We start from the raw sequence: 22,129 nt of genomic DNA, 5'->3' as shown, positions 1-22,129 counted from the left end.
CTGTTCCGATGTGAAGGGAAAGCGACGCACACCTGTTTTCGTGAACCACCCATGGACGCTAGAGGCAGCTGCCATCCCTGCCTCACTTCAACACCAATGGCCCGCCTCTCCAGTGCTTGCTACGACGAGCTGACGCTGTTTCTTTGCCGGAACGAGGCTTAGGCGGATGAGCAAGGGGGTCCTCATTGTCATGGATGAAGACTCATTGAGCATGGAGATCGTCGGTCTGCAAAGAAAGCTCCGCTGCCTATTCGGGCCAATGAACGCCGAACGGTCCGTGTCCGACGCTACGGAATGTCCCTCGGACTACTAAGGCGATATTCGGTTCCAACGTCACGAAGGGCCAGTTACCCACTTTTGTCAGGCTCACGAACCAGAGCGACGCATGGCTGAACGATCGCGACGGCCTGCGGGGCTCAACATGCTTCCATACAACGTGGTATTCCCCTGAACCCGAATATGGGCCTTTGGATCAAGACCGAGCGCTTTGCTGATAGCCGGAGGTTGGTTCCGCATCGACACATCCCTTTGCCGTTTCTCCTGTCCATCAGCGAAAGAGTAGATGCCTCCGTCCACTTTTAGCCGCTTGACAAATGTATTTGTACGCGAGAACTGACAACACATCGCATCAAATGCATGGTACGAAGATGGGAGAGCATGGAAGGATGGCTGGTCAGTGTCCCAGAACAACCAAACATGATGGAATATGGGCATGGATCGTTGAACAAGCACAGGGTAATTGAATCGCTTCACGAATTGCATGAGATCTCTCTCTACTGTTACTCCACATTTCTGTCCATTGTTACCTCACATTTCTACACACTCTCCCTCCCAGGCCCGCTTCCTTCTCCGCTTCATCACTTACTCCTCGCGACGGTTTTCCTTCCCACACCCCTCGACTTTACCTTAACATCCCTCAACACAACCATTGCATACTCCCTACTTACCTTTCTCTCCCATCCATATTCCTTATCCTTGCTCTTCCGCTACTTTCGCGACGTTCAACAGACTCAGCCAGCACCAATCCAATCCCCCCTCCCCAATCTCCCGCATCTCCCCACTAATCAATCCAGTCCCATCCTTCCCCCCATTCCTGTTCCCTCCCTGGGATCTATCCATCATTCAAACCCCCTCGCCAACTCACCACCGCGCCAACCCGCGCAAGCTCTAGCTCTCTCGCTCTACGCACAACACCTCGCGATTCCGGCCTGGCCGGCTGTGTGCACTACTTCACTCCGCTCCACTTCGCTTCAAGAAACTAACCAACTAACCAACCAACCAACCAACCAGCCAGCCAGCCAACTACCTCGCCCTAATAGCCAACCCATCTATCCGCCCACTCACCCGCAAACGTGTACGCTTCGATATTGCCTACGCATGAAGAATAGCAAGGCCGTTCCGTTCCGTTCGTTCCACATGGGCATATCTGGGAATAATGTAGAAGAAGGAAGAGAAGAGAAGAGAAGCGAGCGAGCGGGTGAGGGATTTCTGTGGGAAGGGGGAGGAGCGGGTGTTTGTGATTAGATGGTCTGTGTGGGGATATAGAGTGGTGTGGTGTGGGTGTTGGGGGTGTTGGATAGGGAAGGGATGGATGGCTTATGGGATTGAGGGTAGGAGTGGGCAGATGTGCCGTGGCGGAGGCGCAGCTATGTGGATGGTTCACTGGGGATGTGCGCGTGGTGTAAGGGATGGGGTACGGTACGGTGCGGTTGGTGGGGGTGGAGGGGTGTGGTGCGGTGCATAGGGTAATTAATAGGGGGGAAGAAGATGGAGACGAAGGGCTTGTCTTGGTCTTGGTCTTGGTCTTGCTTTTGCGGGATGGATTGCTTGGCTTTGCTTTACTTCAGCATAGAGTTGGCTGGAGGGGGAGAGAGTAGCGCTGGGGGTTTGGCATTCGGCATTTGGCATTCGACGTTCGGCGTTCAGTGTTTGCAACTGTAGAGAAGAAGAAGAAGAAGAAGAAGAAGAAGAAGAAGAAGAAGAAGAAGAAGAAGAAGAAGAAGGCAGTGGTGGCGGCGGTGGATAAAACGAATCGAGCGTGGCTTTTTGAACTGGGATGGCGCGGTTCGTTGGATGGTAGGTTGATGGAAGAGGGATGAGTCAGATCAGATCCATGATAGAGCGGATGCTGGGGTCTTGGGAATTGGACTTCCTGGTGAGTGAGGAGGGAGTGGGGAAGAAGAGGGAGAGGAGGAAGCAGAGAGAGGGGAAGAAGAAGAGAAAAGAAGATGGAGTGGAGAGAAGGAAGATTCAATCCAAGTAGGGGGAAAAGCTCAGCGTGTATGCCATCTCAGTCGAAGGCGCGCCTTTGGAATCGTTCAACTGTCCGCTAAACGACGCATCATTGTATGTATTGCAATACGCCCACACCCTTGTTCTATCTACAACTTATTCCGTTCTATTCTATCCTATCCTATTACATTATCTTGGCCTTCCAGCTACTCAATCAAAGAGAGAAAGCTAGCTTAAGCCCTTCCTTCCTTCCTCCTTCCTTCTTGTCGTAGATGGACGCTGAATTGTATATTCGACACGCCATTGAGTTCCATAGTCTAGATATTCCCAGATTGATGGGCACCTGCGAGTTTACTGTACATACGCGCATGGTAATGCACACCAGACGTAGTCTATTCTATTCCATTCCATTTCATTCTGAGCCTTCGATCGCATACTAGCGTCTATGCCTTCTCTCCTCCAGCAGCCAAAGGCTTCCTTATCCATTTCACCGCCCCAACCCTGGAGTAGCGTATTGGAACGACAGCACGGCATTTGCGCGCCTGTCGCCTATCTGCTCTCTCGCCTGGCTCGAGGTTTACCTACACTGAGGTACTAGTACTAGCTTCTACTTTCCCCCATCCTATAGACGGATGAGGTACAAAGGACTTGCGCTGTCTTTGATGTCGCCAATAGACGGCTTATAGATGTGTCTGCGTCTAGAATATGCATGGCGATGGACATAGCAAAAAGGGAAAGAGGTTGGTTCTACCAGCGTGCAGAGTGTCGCTGAAAAGATTAAAAAAGAGTAACAGGAGAAAGAGGAAGGGGAGAGCGGAGAGCAAGAGCAAGAGGGATCTGTAGCTGCAAAGCTGCAGCAGTGTACGCCAGGTAAGCTAGCCCCGTGGAGCCAGCCGCAGGGACAAGGAAACCGAAACCTCATAGTGGAAACAGTTCAATTCAGTTCATCACGAGACTCCTGATCAGCCGACGGGATTGGTCCTGCAAAGCCAGGCTACTCCAGTGAAGGAAAGCACCAACTAAGTCTTGAGGCAGATAGGAATGATCAAGAGAGTGAGTGAGTGCTTCGATGGGCGGCACGGCTTGAACGCCGGTTCTGTGGTGGCAGATTGCGCCCATAATCTCCTCCTGCTCGTTGCGGTGCAGAGAAAGCTGCTCGACGGATGGCTGCTTTTGGGTTTTACGCTCCTCTCCTCTCCGCCCTTTATCCGCTTCTTGTTTTAATTCGTTTCGATTCGTTTCGTGTAGTATCTGATAGCTATTCCCATGACAGAAGCCTGGTGATTCTTCGGCTTGTTTGGGATGGCGGGGCGGACTATTGTCAGTCCTGTCCTGTCTTGTACTGTATGCAGATGAGGGGGTTCCATCCATAGTTTGAGTCAACGTCCCACCAGCCCGCTATTGATGGATACCTACCTACCTCTCTTCTATTCATTCCTTGCCATTTGTCTTCAATCTAGGGTCGGGGATGGATGTGAGAGGATTGCGTGCGGAGGATAGGCGGAGCGTCACGAAGAAAGGGAAACTGGGCGGCAAGTCTTCTATTTGTGGCTCATTCTCGGCCCAACGTTGCTGGGATACAGTACACCTTCAGCTCTGTCGGTGACATGTCCCTACGAGTGGCGGGCGGCTCAGCTCCTTGAAAACCTCCAGCTTACTCAACACCATGTGCCTCCCAGACTACCGCTGGACTGAAGGCTCAGCTTGACGACGACGAAAGTAGCGATTGCTCTTGGCGTTGATGTAGAAGCACTCGCCGACGATTCTCTGCTTGCGATCGGAAGTCTTAATAATCTTCCTAACACAGAGGAGGGATCTTAGAGTTGTAGTCTGTGTGCTGGATTGTATAGTCAGGGGCAATTGAGAATAAGCAGGCGGAATGGGGAAGTTGTCACCTAAACCGTTCACAGCGGCGGCTACTCTCCTCGCTCATCATGGTCACGAGCTATGGATTGCATTCAAATTCACATTAAGCAGGGTACAGATCTAGTGCCACTAATGCCGATTTGACTACTGCAGCAATTAATGCCTCGTTTTGGGAGCTAATTTGAGGAGGCTTACCGATCCGCAAACTTCCCGCGCTTCCTGTTCTCTCGCATGTTAGAGGTTATTCGTGATAATCCGCTTATGCTCGCGTAATGTTGGCGCCTCCGATTCGCGTTGCATCACACTCCACTAAAGACTAGATCCGGAAACAAGAAAACAGGTGCAGATATCAGGTTCACACTTTCTAAGGTTCAAATTCTACTCATGCATTCTTATTGGACTTCTAAAGCCCCTAGAGGTTTACAGGCCTAAGTCCTATCTTACTCCAACGCACGATCAGACCAACCATTCGGATCTTGTTTTCTTTCAAGGTGAGACAAAGAGCTCCCGGTAGTCGTAGTCCTCAGTAACCTTGTCGTACTTTTCGCGGCGCTCGTTCTGTAGAACTGCAAGGATGTGGATGGCGACAAGCGCTTTGGTTATCGTTACCGTAGATGCCGTCCACGCGAACCGCGCTATTTCGGGGTGTACCAATTCGGCAACTGGGCTTGAGGATGGAACGTAATCAGATGCTGATGGGGGTTCATGGGGTGGTGAGAAGGGTGGGACCTCTTCAGACTGGATAGACTGCTGCGTCTGGGGCAATTCATCCTCTCCTGTCTCGTCATCCTGATCGTGTGCTGCTGGTGGCGAAGAGGAAGGCGGCTGCATATTTCCTCCCTGAAGTTGGTTGCTCTCTGCTGAGAGACGCCTGGAAGTTCCTGATGGCCTGGTGGGTATTGTTGATGTCTCCTTAGACAGTCGCATGACGACAAGCTCCATGTTGGTGATCACATAAGCGTATCTCGATTTTTCCATCTTACTGTATGTGGCGGCTTGGGAAAGGAAGCTTATGAAGTCCGTATGCTCCCCAGTGCTCTCTTCAGTCGGCCACTCTTTCGGTAGTGGTTTGGCGGACTTAGGGTTTTGCAGTTTCGTTTCCCCCGGAACAAGGCTGGTAGAGTCCTCCTCCTCTTTGACGCCACTCCAGTCAGGCCTGACTCCATCCCCGTGTCGACCAGGCACCCAACTAATTTTATCAACCCCCAACTTGCTGCAGATATGTTGTAAGGCATTGTTGACAACCATATTGTGCCATTTTGACAGGACGTGCTCCAGACAACGTTCACTGTAAATAGAGCACTCTGCACGCTGGAGTTGACAGGGATCCGCAAAAGCGACTTCGTCATTCAGGAACTTCCGGAGTATCTCGTCAGGGTTGAAGTCTGTCCATTCCGTCCAACTTTCGACATGTTCCCACTCGGTTTCGCGCTTACTAGCCGCCTTGGAAGAGAGTGCGTTGATTCGCAGCTCTGGATTGGGTAGGCATAGGTAGGCATCCAGTAATCTCAACTCGGTACTGCCCGGATCCTCGGTGTTCATCGTTCCTGGGAAGCAAGGTACAAGGCTAATAGACAAAGGACTTTGGGTTGCATGAGATAGATTTAGTCTTAAGCTATATTATATAGACAAAGGTATGCAAACATTAAGCGATGTTCTAGACACACAATGTGAGATGTTCTAGACACACAATGTGGGATGTTCTAGACACACAAAGCAATAGATAGTAGACATTAAAGAAGTCCGAAGAATAAACTCTTAGTAGGTATCCTCAATGCGAAAATTGTCGCAGGAATGCATGGTTTAATAGACATCTATCTCATCCCATATGCCCTTAATAGAAGCACTTCAGATACGCTTCGAACGCTGTAACCTCTTCAACTCAGACTTAATTAAATGAATCCAGTAGTCAGGGTTGAGCGCTTCATAGAAGACATGGCTTTCCAGGGTGGATCCGCCGCCATTGGCGACTCTAACGGGAAGGAGGAGTTGGTGCAAAGAACCAAAGACCGATGCAGCTGCGTCTATCTTCCCCATAAGCCGCAAACAGCAAGCATAGGAATACCTTAATCGCACTGTACAGGTATCTATAGGCCCTAGTTCGGACGAAAACTGATGGATGATATCAGGCAGTGTGGAAAGCCGATCGGTCAGGGGAGAGCAACGAGCCTTCGCAGATTGAATGAGCAGCAGTGAGCGCCGGTCATGTTCTGTGGTAGTTGACTTTGCGGTAAGCCTTTCGTATCGTTCAAGAGCATCAAGGCCATTCTTATTCCAACCACCCTCAATCCACGCGTGGGCAAGCGCGAGAGCCAATACTGGTTGAAGGTGAGGGAGGCTGAGTATTTCCTCTTGGATGTGTTGATTGACAAGGCAGTCCTTAACAATCCGTGCCAGTTCTTCCTGGGAAAGCCCGTGGGCACGATGTCGGTGGAAGAACTCTGACACAGCCCTGGTATTCTGGAGAACCGTTAGTGTCTTCTCAAATCCGAAGGAACTGGAGATATACGCACTGCGCTCTTGATAGCGAAAGAGAAGATGTTGGAAAGATCATACAAATCTCTCTCAGGCCCCCCTGATTCCCCATATTCCGGCTTGAATCCAGCGTGGCTGAAATCGATGAGGACAACATACTTGTCTATAAGTTCCGCATCACACTTTTCGATGCCGTCTCGGAGCATGATGTTGCCATCATGGATGTCGCCATGTGCGATGTTGGAATCGTGAAGAATCTTGATCGTCCGCTCCATTGCCTCCTTGCACTGTCGCAACAACTCTGCTGACAAGGAAGAAGAAGCGTCTTTTAGCGTCCTTCCGTATACAAACTCAACGTATATAGTCCTAACATTGTCGCTGCCGTAGTAGGCTGGTACACGACCAGTCAGATCCTTGCAACCTTGTAAAATCCGATAGGCATGTTGCTCGGCGACAAAGTAGGGAGAAGTCCACATAAAGGATTTGGCAACGCAAGACATCCCTTTGTATGTAGCCTTGGATACTGTACCGGCTATACCCTTTCCTAATACTTTTGGCGGCTGTGAAGGTTCGGAAGGCAGATGCCTTAGCCTCGGTAGATGAGTGGGAGCGTCGAGGTCGGCGACCTCGACCTTTTCGAGTAATGCTTGCTGGTTTGGCTTCCTTGGGGTTGAGTGAGCTACTTTGAGACTGTTCTCTAGGGTGTCCTTTGAAGGTGTTGGCGAAGTCTTCGAAGACGCTGGTGAATCCTTTAATGGTGTTGACAAATCCTTCAGGGGTGTAGATGAGTCCATAAGTACAGAGACTAAGTGGTCGAGTCGCAAGTTGAGGCCTGTAGGAGTTAGCAGGGTAGTAATACTACCTGCGAATTTAAAGACTCCAGACTAGGGGGTCTCGGGTATTCTAACAGCACATGCCCAATATTCGCTCAGGAGGCCTGGGCACATCTGGGCAGTAACACTCCTTCTTCACTGCGGTTATGGCCGAAAAGCTCTTCCTGGGACTGGTAGCGAAACAGGGACTTGGAGCGAAGCAGGATAGGCTATACCGTCTGCATTCCAAGCTCTGCATCTTACCCCAGACCCTGAAGCAATCTGCTTTTATTAAATCTCTAGCCTTGTCCGAGTCCTCATTATCTGCACTTATCTATACCAGCCCATCGCCTCCTCCTACCCACACCCCTGCGCTGTCTAACAATTTCAATCTACCTATCCCATCCTTACACCCTCCCACCATCTGCACCCAAAACTCTACATTTAAATTACATACCACCAGTCTACCTATCTTCTCATCCTCGCCAAGAATCCATCCCTCCTCAACCCAGACACCGAGGCGATGCACTCCTCTTCAATCTCTAACCATGCCTGAGTCCTTACTATACATACCCATCCCTGCCCCTAGCAGCGCACCCCACCTAGTCCGCTCTTCGCCTCAATTCCGCTCCACCTATCACATTTTCACGCCTGCCTACCATCTACGTCCTAAGCTCTCGATCTACAATACAATACATACGCCAACGCAACCAAGGCGTGAGCGAGATAGCTGTCCCATAGAGCAAGCAGGCGAGTAGTCGCCGACTGCATTGTGGATGCTGTTCCAGAGCCAGGGGTGACGCGCGGAAACTGTCGAGACATCATCAGTGCTGAGCGGGGACCGCATCTGACAAATCGCATGGGGAACCTACGTTCTGTGGGTTGTTATTCACCCCATAGCTCCCGTCTAGCACTGTCTAGCTTATCGGGGCCTCTGGCCGCTCCTGTACTTGTCCAAGCACCTTCACAGAGGCTGATCGATCGCCTTGGTCTCCTGCTGGGTATCAGGTATCCCGGTATCCATAGTCTTCGAAGCCAGCCAGATCAATCAACGTGTATTGTTGCAATCTGTCTTTGCTAAGCCCCTCGCGCCATTTGCTCTCTTGCCTGAGCTGTATATCTCGGTCCTGAACTTGTTTGCAGAGAGCCCATGTTGCCGGTAATAGTACCCTTAGCGTAATCGAAGGCGTATTCAGTCCGAGAGCAAGCATGCCCCCGCCTCTTTGCCCTAGAATCGATGTTTTGGTGTTGCTCTAAAACACCATCCACACAATTTTCTTGCTGTGCGAGCACCTTCGGATGGGCCGCGTTTCCTCGGCTTCGCACAGAGCAGAGCGCTGCATCTGCTCATGGAAGGCGAGTCTGTGGTCTGGATCCTGAATGAGGATTTGAACGATGAATGGAACGTGGCAGTCCAACTCTGCTGAAGCAATCAAGCCTGACGGCACCACCCCCGCAGTTGGCGAACGATCTCCCACGATCCCAAAGTAGATGCACGTGGCATCCATGTGCATTTCGCATGGAAGCGAGGGCCATGCCTTTTGGGTATGCCAGTATGAATGAAAGCAGCCGGCAATCGTTTGTACGGCTGCTAATCATGGCGACTAGGATGAGAATTATTGATAGCGGCGTTATGCAGCCGTGAAATGCATGTCAAGGTGCCGAGTTGGATAGGGAAAGGTCTTGGGTGAGGTTGATTTTAAGTTCGGAGGCAAGCCACATTGTGGCTTTGGTCCGACGTCATCGCGACTCAGCTAACTCGATTTGGACCTATCATCACCGCAAGCGATCTTTTGCCGAAACAGGTCCTCCAGTTCTATGGCCATGGCCTACATTCTCTCGAACGGCGAGTAACCGCACACTTTTGCTCCATCACTCGTTCTAGGCCATGCAGCTGACCAACGTCTCGTGGGCGATGATGTGCGGTGCAATGGGCTAGTCCGAAGTCGGACGGTTTAGTCAGCCGTGCCGCCAAGGCTACACACTACACCAGCTCCACAATACTTCACCCGCCACGTCGCGCATCTGACCATCATCGTTCTGCATCTCGTTTCCCACTCCTGACTCCCGCCATGCGCCTCGCGCGCACGCCGATACCGCCCCCCGCCCCGGCCGAACAGCAGCCGGAAGCGCCCAGCCATATCATCGTGCGACACCCTCATTACGACTCCTCCCACAACGTGCTATTACGCCTGCTCGCTGTCGATACACAGGGCGGGGCAGGGGGCCACGGTCTATGCGCGCAGTTCGTGCTCGACGCGTGCGCCGTTGTTGCCGGCAACCGCTGGGATGGCTGGCTGTCCGAGACTGCCGACGCGACAGCAGCAGCCGTCGACGCCTCGAGCATATTGGCGAAGCCCAGCTATTACTTCCATCTCGCTGGAGAGCGCCCATACGCGATAGTCCCGAGCTTCCGCGAGTGGAGGTTCCCCCACGGTGACCTGCCCATTCACTGGACCACCGCCATCCCCGCCGACGACCGCCCCACGCACCGATCGTACGCAGCCTCGAACCTCACAACTGCCCTGCAGCAGCGCGAGGCCTCATGCCGTTTTATCCTCTCTCCCTCCCCATTGGCCTATTATCTGACTCCTTGGCAGATGCACCTGCTCAGCCACAGTCTGCTCTCTCAGCTCTGTCTCTGGTTATACATATACATTTTCACCACCCTGCCCATGAACCAAAAACACCAATGCAGCCCCAGTCCAAGCCATGCTAGTCCAGCCCATGCCGGCCCAGCCTATACCCACACCCTACTCTCCCTCACGCCCAACCACCCCATCGAAGCCAACGAGGTGCCTAGCTAGCTAAGCTCTCCTCCTAGGCCCCACCTCCTGTGCTAACCCGTCGGCGGAAGAACTGGAGATGTTGCTCGCTGACTCCCTCTGGAGACGTGGTGTGTTGCGCGTCAGCCGCGCGGAGTACGCGGCGTTGGCCTTCGCAATAGCTGCACTGTGAAGCTCTCCAGTCCAGTCAATAGCATTGCGAAAGATGGTGAGCCCTCTCCGGCAGTTCTCGAGGTTTCCAGTAAGGCAGTAGGCATCAAGCTGTTGTACAATGTAGGTGATGGAGGAACGGTTGTTCATAGGCGGGGCCAGGTGGACACCATAGATGTAAAGTGATCCTCCAACCAAGGCTGAAGAAATCGCTTTGATGTTGCCGTCCATTGATGGAGTCCCCGCAAAGTTCTCTAGCGCCGCAATGGCCCTTGCTCCAGTGGCGCCGTCATAGACGGCTTGGTTGATCGCGACAGCTTGAGTCCCATTGGGTCCTTTGGCAGCAAGGAAGAAATTTGGTGCAGCAGGGAGATCTTTCTGGGTGGATGGCTCAATGTGGTTGGACAGGTGGTTCCAAAGACCTGGGAGAATCTCCTCCGGGTGAGCACCGTAGTAGAGGTCTGGCATTGGCGCGGTGAGGGTAACAGAAATTAGATTGGCGAGGTTGGTCAAGCGTGATCTTCCACCGCGGCCTCCACGGTCGATATCTGGGCCTTCGAGGACACTGTATACGAAATCAAGCAGCCCCTCCTCTGGGCCGTTCGCGTAGTCGACCTGGAATTTGTGGAAGGCGGCGTTGGTGAAGGGCGCGGATGAGAGGTCTGTACGAGATTGTCGGAGCCTTGCCAGCACCTCGTCGTGGTTGTGCGCCCGCGGCAGTGTTTGCAGTGTGCCGTCGTTGCGTAGCTGATAGAAGGGCGGGAATACGTTGTGGTCGATGAGATGCTGGCGGAAATTCTCGTCGTATGGGCTGCTCGATTGCGTAGGCGCCCGAGATTCGCCTTCAGGTTGCGACGGCACCGAACGCGCAGAGCCCCCACGGTCGCGTGACAGAGACCTTAGCCTACGACCTCTGCCCCTCAACGCTGATCTTGTCCTGCCATCCTTGTTCACACCTCGTCCGCGTGTCTGGTCGAGCTGTCCGCGGCTGCGGTCCCGTTCGCGGGCGGGCCTCGAGGAATCGCGCGGCGCTATCGGCAGGGCGGGTGCCGGGTACTGGAGACGGGCTGTCAGTGAGGCAAAGCGGAGAGGACTTGGAGCACTTGCGTGTCGGAGGTCTGACAGGTCTGGCCCGCCGTTGCGCGCGAAGCGTCGGAGCGCTGCTGCGTGGGCGTTGTCGAGCTCAAGCAGCGAGGACGGAGACGCCGGCGGGGAGAGCGGCGACTGGTGCGTCTGGCCATTTCGTCGGTCGAGCTCGCGCAGCGCGCCCTTAGTCAGCCAGATGCGCGAGAGGGAGTCGTAGTAGACGGCAGCGGGGTCGTGCGAGTGCCGCGCATGCTTGTGCAGGCGCCGATCGGGCGCTGGCGAGCCGGCGCGCTTCCGTTTGCGGGCGACGGTGAGCGAGCGCTCTGGGGTCAACATGGGCGCAAATGGCGGCGGGTGTGTCGAGAGCGCGGGTCTTGGTTGTGATGTTGGGGTGGGCATGTGTTGTTGTGGCGGCGCCCTCGAGATCCAGGCACGTGCCAGGCTATCGCCACAGACGGCTAGCGCAGCGGGCGGCACAGCCTCGGGGAAACTTTCCTCCCCGCCACCACGCCCCGGCCAGGACGACACCACGAAAATTCTACGACATCCCGCATCTAGTATTTCAACAGCATCAAATCATAGTTATGGTGTTTGTTCGAGTTGTACTAGGGGAAGGAAGGTGTAGAGAGTGACTGGACTGTCTGCTGGGTGGATGGATGGACCAGATGGAAATGGATCGAGAGTGGCGCGGGTCGGGGAAGTTGTGATTCAGGGGTAGGGGTAGGCGAAGTAATGAGACGGAGGCTAGTTACTAAGTATACAATATTGAGTGGTGCGCTGCAGTATTCGGCTAGCTGTGGGCAGAGTCGTATTCTTCGCTCGTGCCTATCAGCACTTGGATTCAGGGCTTCAATCCAGTAGGTGAGTGAGGGATCTTGCAGGGCGACTGGGCGGCTGGCTGCTCTGTTGGGAGAGTGCGACTCGTTGTCGGTTTCTGCAGCGTTCTCGATGTTAATCGACTAGGGGTTCTCGTTCTGCCTGGGAGGTGGTGGAAGTTAATATCTATTTTGTAAATTTATCGAATTTGTCTATGCACACGGGCTAGCCATATTCTTTACTCTCCTTTTGTTAGCTGTCAAGGACAGGTCATCGTCTACAAATAGACGTCACTGCAAACCCGTGATAGGGAGAAATCAGTAGCCACAGCTTAAGCCTCACCACAGCACACCTACGACCTATAAATTGCTCATCTCCTTTGGCCGCATCTTACTCCACTGATCCTCCGCATGAATAAGCGCAATCCCCACGGCGGGATGGCCCTTGATATCCGCCCAGTAGCGCGGCTTTTTCCCCCTGTTATCCAACTTTAACGGATCGGCTCCTTGCTTAAGCAAGTACTTCACAATCTCAACTCTCCCAAACTCCGCCGCGCGGTGCAGCGGCGTCCCCAACCCAAACGGCTCCCGCTCCCGGAACACTTTAGGCTCGTCTTCGTACTTGACCTTGTTGACCGGGGCACCGTGCTCCACAGCGCGCCGCACGACATCCAATGCATCGGGCGTGTCTCTCAGGACGGCGTACTGCAGCAGTTCTCCACGTCGTGCATCGGCGCCGCGGGTGAAGAGGTAGTCTATGAAATCGAGCGGCGCCCCCAACATGGCTTGCGATGTCGGCGTGTAGTCCCAGGCGCAGCGTGCATTGGGGTCGGCGCCGCGGTCGAGTAGCCAGATGACCATTTCTTTGTCTCCGGTGCAGAGAGGAATGCTAATATGGAAAGACTGTTAGCGGAATAGGGAGATTAAGACGGTGGAGTTACCTTAACACGGGCGGTTCGTTCCGATGCAGGGGTTTATTGATATCCGATCCACGCTGTAGGAATAGTTCTAATACCTCGAAAGCTCGACAACGTACCGCGTCCTCAAAGGGGAGGAAGGCGTCCTGGGTTGTGACGTTCTCGTCGAGGAGGAATTGCACCATGTCGAGGTCATGGCGCTCGATGGCGGTGGTGATCGAGCTGTACAACCACCCCGGGTGCGGCTTTAGGGTCTCAGACGATGGCCGAGGGCTGTGGAGGAGCTGTTGGACGAGTTCTTTGACCATTTTTAGATCGCCATTACGCGCGGCGTCATCGCACAGCTCAACTTCTGGTGGCCGATAAAAGAGGGCACCATCTCTCGGCAGCGGAGGTGGAGGAATCTCGAACATCATGCCGGAAGTACACAGGATATTGACCTTGTTTTAGTCATGAGGTCATCTGAGGATAAAAGCGCATCCGCAGTAAGTCACGTCACGGGAGATGTAAATGCCGCGGAGGTAGCTTGGCGTAGCCGGAGTTAAGTTCTCCCGATCAGATGCAGATATTTGGAGAACGCCTGCCTTGTGGCCGCCAAGCTCTCGCGGCAACCTCACCTCTTATTGTCCCGCGGCCACTCACTCAGTCCGAAGAAGAGACAGCTTTGACAGTTTGTACTTGGGCTTTCTGTATGAAACACGTCTTATTAATTATTTGCAATGCCTCCTATCGGCCATGACAAGAGAAACCTGAAACAACAACGACTGGTAAAAGCTGACCAGAATGGCGCCCAGCGCCTCAGGTAGCGCCAGGGGACGCTTTGGCGCACTACGGCACAGTAAGTACGCTTAAGCCTAGGTTAGGCAGGCATTTACATCTAAATATGAACGAGCTGCTCCCAAGCTGAAAATCAACCACTCCGGAACCCGTTAGAAGTCGAGACCGGCTGCGGGTGCTGGCTGTTAACGACTCCTCGAAATCACGTCCCGCTCACATCATTCGTTTTGTATCTCTGCAATTTACCGTACCTTCAACTATCTACTTCTAAAGCACCTACTTTAAACCGTCCTCAAGAGGCTGCACCGGATGTCCGCCTCTACCAGTCAGCGCAGCCGATTCCGGCAGGCCGTTGAGGGTGGCCTGGCGACGGCAGTCCTAATGAATGGCTTGAATTGCCTCGTCTTTTCACAAACTCCATGCATTGGGACTGACAGGCTTGGGTCCTGCTCCGTCGTCCTGATCGTTTCCCCGTTTGCGGCGATCTTGGCACATATACCCCCTCGTCCTGACGATGCTGATGCCAATGACCCGGAGATTGGGGACAAATATGTACGATCCTTCATGGAACGAGTCACAACCTACTACCGCCAATGTCAAGCATATTTCCCGGCAAATTCTAGTTCCTGGGTTGTCTGCGTGGTATTTGGAGACGCTGTTGCACTTCCCGACCAGCAGAGGATCATGGAGAGAGCGCTTCGTGATGTCGGCTTAACCGTGGACACGAGCCAGACTTATCGTGTCCCGTTCACCAACAATCACCGGGACCGTGGCACCGTTTTTGCCGATGGGAGGGGCCATACAATTCGAGTTTATGTGGGAAACCAGGGTGGTCCAGAGTATTCCCTATAGCCAGCCTTCTCAGATTACAGCCGTTACTTCTACCGCTGCCGCGTCGCCATCCTACGCAATCACACAATCCACGGCTTCACCTCGCGCGGCTGTCTTATCGGCTACCGCGGCGGCAACCCAGAGTACATCTGGTGAAGCATGGTGGCAGTGGAATGCACAACTACGACAATACCAATACGGCACCCAGGCAGGAGTCCAACACTCACAAGCGCATGCCCCTCTCAACGTCTGGGTATATTGCTCCACCCCTTGGGAAGGTGGACACAACTGGGTTCTCTGGGATGGCACAATCAGGCATTATCGATCATGAGTGGATAATGGCAGCTGATGATATCGCATAGAACACACTTTTAGGCACGGTAAAGCTTGGAAACTTTGCGAGGCTCCATTTCATCATCGAAGGGATGCCAGCGACATCTAGGCCAAGTCGTCCGTAGGAACAAGTCGTAAGAGAGCAAATAGTACTGAATAGGCTTCTTTAGCCAGATGAAGCGCTATCTACAGCTGCGCGTCAAAAGTCTGGTTCGCTAAGCGAGAACGCGTTTTTACGCGTCATCCCACACCAAACTTCCACCCACCTACACAATGCCGCCACGACGTTCTTTTGGGCAAGAAATAAGCGGAAATCGCAGAAGGCATGCTGAATTATCTCCTAGATCGCGCGATTTAATTATCTTAAAGCATGAGGCTAGCGTTGGTAACGCGGAGCTGGCGGACGAATTCAGCTGCACAACGAAGTGTATACGCGACACCATTAAACGATTCTATACAACCGGCAGCAACAAAAGCAGAAGTCGCTCTGGCCGTCCTAAGCACTTAACGCGTCGCCAGATTCGATTACTATAGAGACTGGCTAGGTCCGCGCCGAAAATTGAGTACAATACCCTTATCACCGACGCTGGGTTCACAATACCAGATAGTCGACCTTCGAAGGCAACAGTGTACAGGGCTCTCAAACGCGAGGGCTTAAAGAACTTTAGGTGTAAAAAGAGGCCAAAAATCAATCGCGCGAGCGCTCTTTTACGTCTTAAGTTCTGCAGAGAGTATCGCCACTTCCGCTAGCGCAGGCGTACAGTTAAGTTTTCGGACGAGTGCTCAGTGCAGAAGACTTCTGGCAACAACACTAAGTGGTGCTTTCGATACCCAGAAGAGAAATAGAGACTAGAGATAATTACAGAGGTCCCTAAGTCTCGTCCGCCCGCGCAAATAGTATAGGCAGCAATATGGCTGGATGAACGGGGTCGCCCAAGGCGGAGTCCCTTAGTTATCATGGAACGCGACAACACCTCACAGCGCAATAGCTACACCACCTAGAGTTATCTAGAAGCTCTTGAAGAAGGCCTTCTGCCTTACTACAAACCCGGGCAAATCTTTATACAAGATAACGCTCGTATACACAAGTCCCACGACGCCCGCGAGTTCTTGGAGTCTTACGGCATCTAGGTGGCAGAATAGCCCCCCTACTCACCGGACCTTAACCCAATCGAGCACCTCTAGTGGGCTTTAAAAAAGATACTCTATCGCGACTATCCTCAATTCGCCAATTTCAGCAGAGCAGAAAGTGAGTGGGATGGCTTTTGTGAGGCTCTGAAGGCGTCGTAGCGGAAAATACCTAATGCGCTTATTAAGACCCTTATACTTAGTATGCCGCGACGACTAGAGGCTTGCCGTAAAGCCTAAGGGCGGCAAACGAAGTATTAAACACCAAATTATCGAAACCGCCAAAAAAATTCTGTATATAGAGTATTGTACGATAAATATTTACAAAAAGGTGGTGGCGGCTTTTTTGAGGATGGGGGCCGTGCGTTGTGCGGGAACCAGACTTTTGACGTAGTACTGTACTCTCATCTAAAGGGACGCGCATCTTCGCATAGAGCGCGCCAGTGAAGCCGGCCGGCAAGTGCGGTCCTTGTATAGAGGGAAGCAGCCTTCCGTAAGCTTAAAATTTGTACCTTGCCCCTCTTCGAAAAACTCCCCAATTGCCGCTATCTCACAACGCCGACCATGTGCTCAGCAGCGAAAACGTTGATATGGCCGAACCACGGACCCAACCGGCTAACCTTGAGGAAGAGGTCGTACATTACCTCTTCGCGCCACTTAACCCTCGCTTCACCATGGTTCAAGCGGACTTTGACGTCGTCTAGTTCTAAAGAAGCGGTGCCTAACCTTACCGACGGCTGCTTCTACGTTAATGCCTCCGACTGGGACGAAGAAGCCTTTCTGATTCTTCTCAACATCTTCCACCTCCGCAAACGCCAGATCCCAAAGATCATGAGCGTTAAGATGCTTGCGAAGATCGCCGTGCTTGTTAACTATTACGAGCTTGAGAAAGCAGAAGCCATTAAGGATTATGTCAACACCTAGATCAATCATGTAAGGCGTAGCTACGCGGTTCCAACCTCTTATAGTCGAGACTTAGTGTTGTGGATGTGCGTTTCGGCAGTTCTTAATTTGTCAACAGAGTTCGAGAAGGCTACGGCTATAGCGATCCGGGAGAGCATAGGGTCAATCCAAACTTTAAGCCTTCCAATCCCTCAGCGCTACGCGTAGGTTTGCCAAGCCATCGCAAAGTCTCAATGCAAGTACATCTTGCTAACAAGCATAGGGGATATCAACCACAAGCGTGTTCACACCATTAACCGCATTATCTCAGAACTACACCGTTTGCTAGAGAGTGAGTGTAGGCGTATTCGAACGGTAGGGTATTGCGAGTTCGCGGAGGGTGATGACAGAGCGCTTCGTAAGCGAGGGTAGTGCAGAGGAAAGGCATTATATGACGCTTGAAAGGCAGAATAAGTCGAGAGAAATTAACGAGGAAGGAAGCAAGGATGAGGTTGAGGATGGAGGTGGACGTTCTTGCAGAGAGTTTACAGGCGGCGGGTTTCGAACGCGGCTGCACAACTCTACCATCCTGGGTGGTCAGATGCCCAGCGCCTTTGCCAACCGAGGCTCGCGCTCGTACGACGAACACAAGCGATAAATGCAGCACCTTCCTCATCACACATGACACATTACTTGAACTCCCACCGTTACGCCGTTATCGACATCTCTACGACATACTCGACCATCAAGAATCACCCAAATAACTTTTACGATAGTAAACCGCTCTATCTAAAATCGGTAGCTCTTCGCTCTTCCCTCTGCTCTTGTGTAAGTTTGCTGACATGGTAGTCCGCAGCTCGTCTTCTGGACGCGGATGTCTCCCTGCCCTCTGTGTGGCGGCTCTGGAAAGCAAGGTGATTTGGATTGTGGTCTCTGTCACGGAAAGGGTGAACGTGACACGAAGGACGATTCTTCCAACTCAAAATGACTGCATCGCTAGATGTCGCAAGGCTTGACCCTGCGTTTGCTCCTGCTGGAGATGGGATCTCTCTGAGCATGCGTCGTAGATCGTTCATGGAAGTCGGATGCTGTTGAGGGGGCCGAATCGCTAGAAATTGCCCAAACAGTTTTAAATCTCTCATAACCCATTACGTATGTGCAATAATTGCGGTGCTTTCACAGGTTTTGATCCGCTGTTGATAGTTTGTCTGCTGTGACGTGGGGTTGATTTCGGATTGCGTGGAAGGTTGGGCAGTCATCCTGCGCAATAGCTCACCCCACTTGCTAAAATGCTCCACATGCTTCGACGCTCACCTTGAGCAACCAAGCCTTCGATTATGTGATTGGGGATGCAGACAGACACTCCTTATCATGCATGACTTAAATCAGCAATCGTAAAATCCTATCTCAATCCTCAATAGTGAAATGTTTGAATCACTGCTAGGGCGCGCCATAGCCCCGCCACCGCATCCAAGCATCTACGTGATCCTCAAACCCATGAGCTTCAAGCGCTTTCTGAACTTCTGCTCTCCACCAGGTTGGATGATCGCTTGCTGAAGCAGACAAGTTCATCCCGCTAGAAAGTCGAAACTTAGTCCTAATCCAACCTCGAGGAAGATAACCAGCGATTTCAAAGTCAATAATCCCAATATCTCCTGTAGTCGGCTCGTCCTCCACAATGATATTTCCAGGTCCGAGATCAGCATGATAGAAGACGGGTTTAGAGCAATCCATTCCTATCGCCTCACATCCCGCTTGAACCGAATTGAAGTTGTCGCTACCTCGGGGCGTGACGAGAAAGTATTCGGGTGAGTTTTGATTGTCCACACCGCCAACCCTATGCCCTTTCCACTCTGCCATTTCTTTGCAGACGTCTACCACGGCATTAACATAGTGGAGTCGCCACTGCGTATTCAGGGTTGGCCATGCAACGTCCAGAGTCCGACCTTGGAGCCTGCGGAGGAACAGGTAGGATCGATCATTGCCGAACGCATGATGTATAACCTTGGGTGTCATAAAGCTGGGTTGTTGATTCTGGACAAAGTCCAAGGTGATTGATTCGGGTGTGATACCCTCCTCAATGTACCGAACTTTGCAAAAAGCACTATTTCCAATGGACCAGACGGCAGAAGCATCACCAGCTTCATGAACTAGCATAATGTACGGGCTATCAGGCGGTGTTGTAGGTGGAAGAGGGACCGGTGCTTCCGTCAATGTGTAGCTTGAATAGTCGCCGTCGTCATTCCAAGTCGCCCCATCGGATGGACACGGTGAGCGATGGAGGATAAGGCCACCAATGAGCCAGGTATTTGAATCGATTTGTCTGAGGGACTTGCTGATATGATCTTCGCCCCATTTCCGCACGACGACCATGTCTTAATACCGTCGTAGATGGATACCGGCCGAGAAGCGTGCACCGTGGATGTATTGTTGATGCCCTGGAGAACAAAGCTCAGCAATTATTTTGAGACTGTGGCCTATCATCTTACCGTAATAGAACGGAATTTGCGAGGCGCACTAACACATGGTAAGATGGGTGCAGGCTGCTCCAAAATCTGCTTGCGCGGGCAGTCAGTCGGTGGACTGGAAGACACTTCTAGACGATCGAGGGAGCATTGCAAATCTCGCTTCCAATGATTACGTAAGGTAACCGACCTCGAGAAGCTTTTGCACCCATCTCAACGCCCACCTTCGCGGCCGCCCTCACCCACGCTCTACGCCGGCTGGAGCGGCAGCTGCAGCGCAGGGAAAGCATCTACGGCTCACAGGTTGACGCCAGCCACTTCAAACACATGGCCCTCTCGGTGCGTGCAGCACCCCCGAGCGAGGCGGACAGTATTCAGCTCAACATATGGATGGTATCTGTGAAGCTATATTTGCTATTCCCAAATAGCATTCTCTGTTTTCTGGCCCATACGAGCCCTAAGTTGCTGGCGTCTGGCCGTGCTTGAAGTCTTCTGCCTCCCACCGCATCAGCCGTAGCGCATGCGCCCAAGTAGCTAGGTCGATGCGTGTCATGGCGAACTACTTACCCCTTTTAGTAAGCCGGAAATGGTGCACGTGATAGTCGTCTCGGTGAGAATTTTGAGGCACGGCAGTTTTATTTTCATATGTCGGGCACCAACGTCCGCAGATATCATGCGTCTTTCGCCGGCACGAACTGCTTCTGGCCATATGACCTTGCGGGGTCTCCTAGAATTTTGGGCCTACAAGAACGCGCCACGGCTATGCTAGTAATGAGTTAAGAGCCTGACAGTATAACTGCAACCCAGCTTCATGAAGATATTACGCTTTAGAGCATTACCAACATAGTCAAAGCGCGGCGATCGACCTAGGTGAAAGAGGAGCAGTTCGAGAATCGCGGTCGACTTGGTTTAGCGTCGGTTTGCCCTGAACAAGCGGACCGGGCTGCGCGCCGGCCGTGACACGACGTTTAGTCACCTTTCGACCTCCCAGTGCGTGGAGTGTTCCTTCTAGACGCTCTGTCCGCCATCGGAGGGCCTATATCCTACAGAAGTGAGCTATCTAAGTTACAATAAGAAGCACTTAATTTGTTCGTCGGTCGGCGATCTTGTCTATGCGTGCGAGCGTTCTGCGTCGCGAGCCACGTTTCGACAACCTTTATCCACACCTAGTTGTATCGTTTTCTAGCTTCCGAATAGTTATGATGGCATGTTGGGTGGAAACGGAATAGGGCTCACTGCTTTCCATACCCGCGCACCGTCTCGAGCAATTCGCCGTCTCGCATAACGATCCCGCGCTAGTCCATGTGCAACGCCGCCAATACGCTTTTCTAACATGAACTACATCCTGCTACGCGCCGCGTGAAGGTTCTCCTGGCCGTCCTAATTCTGCGACGACACTTACGGGCGCCGTTATTACTTTAAAGAGTGTTGTATAAGCAGGACAGGTTTAACCTAATAACAGCTAACACAACGTTACCTGTGTTCAACCCGCGGAACTTAGCGTTAGGGGATCGAAAAATCGCAATAGTGCGAAATCCAGTAGCGGAACGTAAGCCCAGTCGAATTAATAATCTCTCACCCCACCCTACGCTCTCTGAGGCCGAGCTCTTCCGCCTTAGTGGGCTCTTTGTACCTGCAAACGACCGCGGCATTATCATACGCGGAACGACGGACTTAATACGCGCGCGAACGGATACAGCGTTCTACATCTTCGAAAAGAGAGCCCTTCGCATCCGTAGCCGTCCGTGACGTTCGGCGCGAACGGCGTCTGAACTAACCGTGATGCGGAGGAAGAGGCCCCGACAGACGCCTTCCGCTGCCTTTGCGCTGGGCATGTCTCTCCGTTAATAGTCGATAAGGAGGAGATCTTCGAGCGACTTCAGTTGCAAGAGGCGGAGATATGGCTGGAGTGTGGTGTCGAGAACCGATTGGCGTGAGGTATCTCGGCCCGGCGTCATCTTTCGGCATTACGCACTTAAAGACTGTTCCTCCAGCCCTCTGCTTCCGTAGTGCTCTCGTTTCGAGCAGGACTTGCGTGGCCGGGCACATCCTACCCTCTGCTTCCCTGTGGTGCTTTCGTGTCAGTTGGCGCAGCTTGTGTGGCCGGGAACCCGAAATGGGCAACAACATGGCCCAAAGGGAACTGGGCCTGGCATATCTGAGGCGCCCGAGCTGGGTAGCGGGAATTTGACGATCTGAGGCGGTTGCAGCTCCAAACGGTTGAGGATGTGATGGGCGAGTGGGCTTGGTCGTTCGAAATAGAGTGAGCGCGCTACGGCCAAGTTGGGCCTAGCGTTATCGATAAGCGACCCGTGGACGCTCGCCTTTCATTGCCTCTCCACTCACATCGACTTGTACTAAAGTGCTAAGAACAGAATTATCATTCTTCTGGTTGCTGTCCAACAAGCGGAGCATGGTTTAATTGACGGTGACGGTGACTGTGAGCTGAAGAGGCTGTATCTTGCGGCCAGCCAGGAGAGCGCCCGGAACGAATTTAGGGCGGCATCCTCTGGCTCCGCTGGCACGGTGCCTATACGACTAGCTGGATGCAGAATATGATAATAAATTCTACAA

The 22,129-nt window shown here is 52.6% G+C and overlaps 9 protein-coding genes across 9 annotated transcripts; 4 read left to right on the top strand and 5 right to left on the bottom strand.

Moving 5' to 3' along the window:
- Positions 1-345: 345 nt before the first annotated feature.
- BU26DRAFT_172075 (uncharacterized protein) lies at positions 346-1,606 on the top strand. Its single transcript, XM_033820286.1, has one exon. It carries the CDS (start codon positions 637-639, stop codon positions 1,522-1,524), a length of 888 nt encoding a protein of 295 aa, XP_033676894.1. The 5' UTR covers positions 346-636; the 3' UTR covers positions 1,525-1,606.
- Positions 1,607-4,584: 2,978 nt separating this feature from the next.
- Positions 4,585-5,640, bottom strand: BU26DRAFT_571625 (uncharacterized protein; the record flags this gene model as incomplete). The annotated part of the gene is made up of 1 exon (XM_033834160.1): positions 4,585-5,640. The coding sequence occupies one exon, from the start codon at positions 5,638-5,640 to the stop codon at positions 4,585-4,587; it is 1,056 nt and encodes a 351-aa protein (XP_033676893.1).
- Positions 5,641-5,946: 306 nt separating this feature from the next.
- Positions 5,947-7,367, bottom strand: BU26DRAFT_571624 (uncharacterized protein; the record flags this gene model as incomplete). The annotated part of the gene is made up of 2 exons (XM_033834159.1): positions 5,947-6,558; positions 6,612-7,367. The coding sequence occupies 2 exons, from the start codon at positions 7,365-7,367 to the stop codon at positions 5,947-5,949; spliced, it is 1,368 nt and encodes a 455-aa protein (XP_033676892.1).
- Positions 7,368-9,364: 1,997 nt separating this feature from the next.
- Positions 9,365-10,128, top strand: BU26DRAFT_172035 (uncharacterized protein). Its single transcript, XM_033820285.1, has 2 exons — positions 9,365-9,882; positions 9,986-10,128. The coding sequence occupies exons 1-2, from the start codon at positions 9,458-9,460 to the stop codon at positions 10,062-10,064; spliced, it is 504 nt and encodes a 167-aa protein (XP_033676891.1). The 5' UTR covers positions 9,365-9,457; the 3' UTR covers positions 10,065-10,128.
- A 187-nt stretch (positions 10,129-10,315) lies between these two features.
- Positions 10,316-11,805, bottom strand: BU26DRAFT_468666 (uncharacterized protein; the record flags this gene model as incomplete). The annotated part of the gene is made up of 2 exons (XM_033825297.1): positions 11,379-11,805; positions 10,316-11,219 (listed from the first exon to the last, which is right to left on the bottom strand). Coding segments are annotated over exons 1-2 (1,269 nt in total), but the record flags the coding sequence as incomplete, so codon positions are not given.
- A 592-nt stretch (positions 11,806-12,397) lies between these two features.
- Positions 12,398-13,618, bottom strand: BU26DRAFT_495955 (ankyrin). Its single transcript, XM_033826237.1, has 2 exons — positions 13,164-13,618; positions 12,398-13,111 (listed from the first exon to the last, which is right to left on the bottom strand). Exons 1-2 carry the CDS (start codon positions 13,553-13,555, stop codon positions 12,583-12,585), a joined length of 921 nt encoding a protein of 306 aa, XP_033676889.1. The 5' UTR covers positions 13,556-13,618; the 3' UTR covers positions 12,398-12,582.
- Positions 13,619-14,031: 413 nt separating this feature from the next.
- BU26DRAFT_525004 (uncharacterized protein) lies at positions 14,032-15,134 on the top strand. The gene has a single exon (XM_033830402.1). The coding sequence runs from the start codon at positions 14,226-14,228 to the stop codon at positions 14,766-14,768; it is 543 nt and encodes a 180-aa protein (XP_033676888.1). The 5' UTR covers positions 14,032-14,225; the 3' UTR covers positions 14,769-15,134.
- Positions 15,135-16,853: 1,719 nt separating this feature from the next.
- On the top strand, positions 16,854-17,309 carry BU26DRAFT_380578 (uncharacterized protein; the record flags this gene model as incomplete). The annotated part of the gene is given in 2 exon segments (XM_033822569.1): positions 16,854-17,120; positions 17,133-17,309. Coding segments are annotated over 2 exon segments (444 nt in total), but the record flags the coding sequence as incomplete, so codon positions are not given.
- A 1,171-nt stretch (positions 17,310-18,480) lies between these two features.
- On the bottom strand, positions 18,481-19,669 carry BU26DRAFT_525002 (uncharacterized protein). The gene is made up of 3 exons (XM_033830401.1): positions 19,580-19,669; positions 19,515-19,528; positions 18,481-19,482 (listed from the first exon to the last, which is right to left on the bottom strand). Exon 3 carries the CDS (start codon positions 19,461-19,463, stop codon positions 18,531-18,533), a length of 933 nt encoding a protein of 310 aa, XP_033676886.1. The 5' UTR covers positions 19,464-19,482; positions 19,515-19,528; positions 19,580-19,669; the 3' UTR covers positions 18,481-18,530.
- Between the last annotated feature and the right edge of the window lie 2,460 nt (positions 19,670-22,129).

The sequence above is a fragment of the Trematosphaeria pertusa genome, assembly GCF_010094035.1.
Source record: "Trematosphaeria pertusa strain CBS 122368 unplaced genomic scaffold BU26scaffold_22, whole genome shotgun sequence".
Taxonomy (NCBI): domain Eukaryota; kingdom Fungi; phylum Ascomycota; class Dothideomycetes; order Pleosporales; family Trematosphaeriaceae; genus Trematosphaeria; species Trematosphaeria pertusa.
Note: the sequence above shows the minus strand (reverse complement) of the source record. Positions and strands in the feature narration are given on the sequence as shown.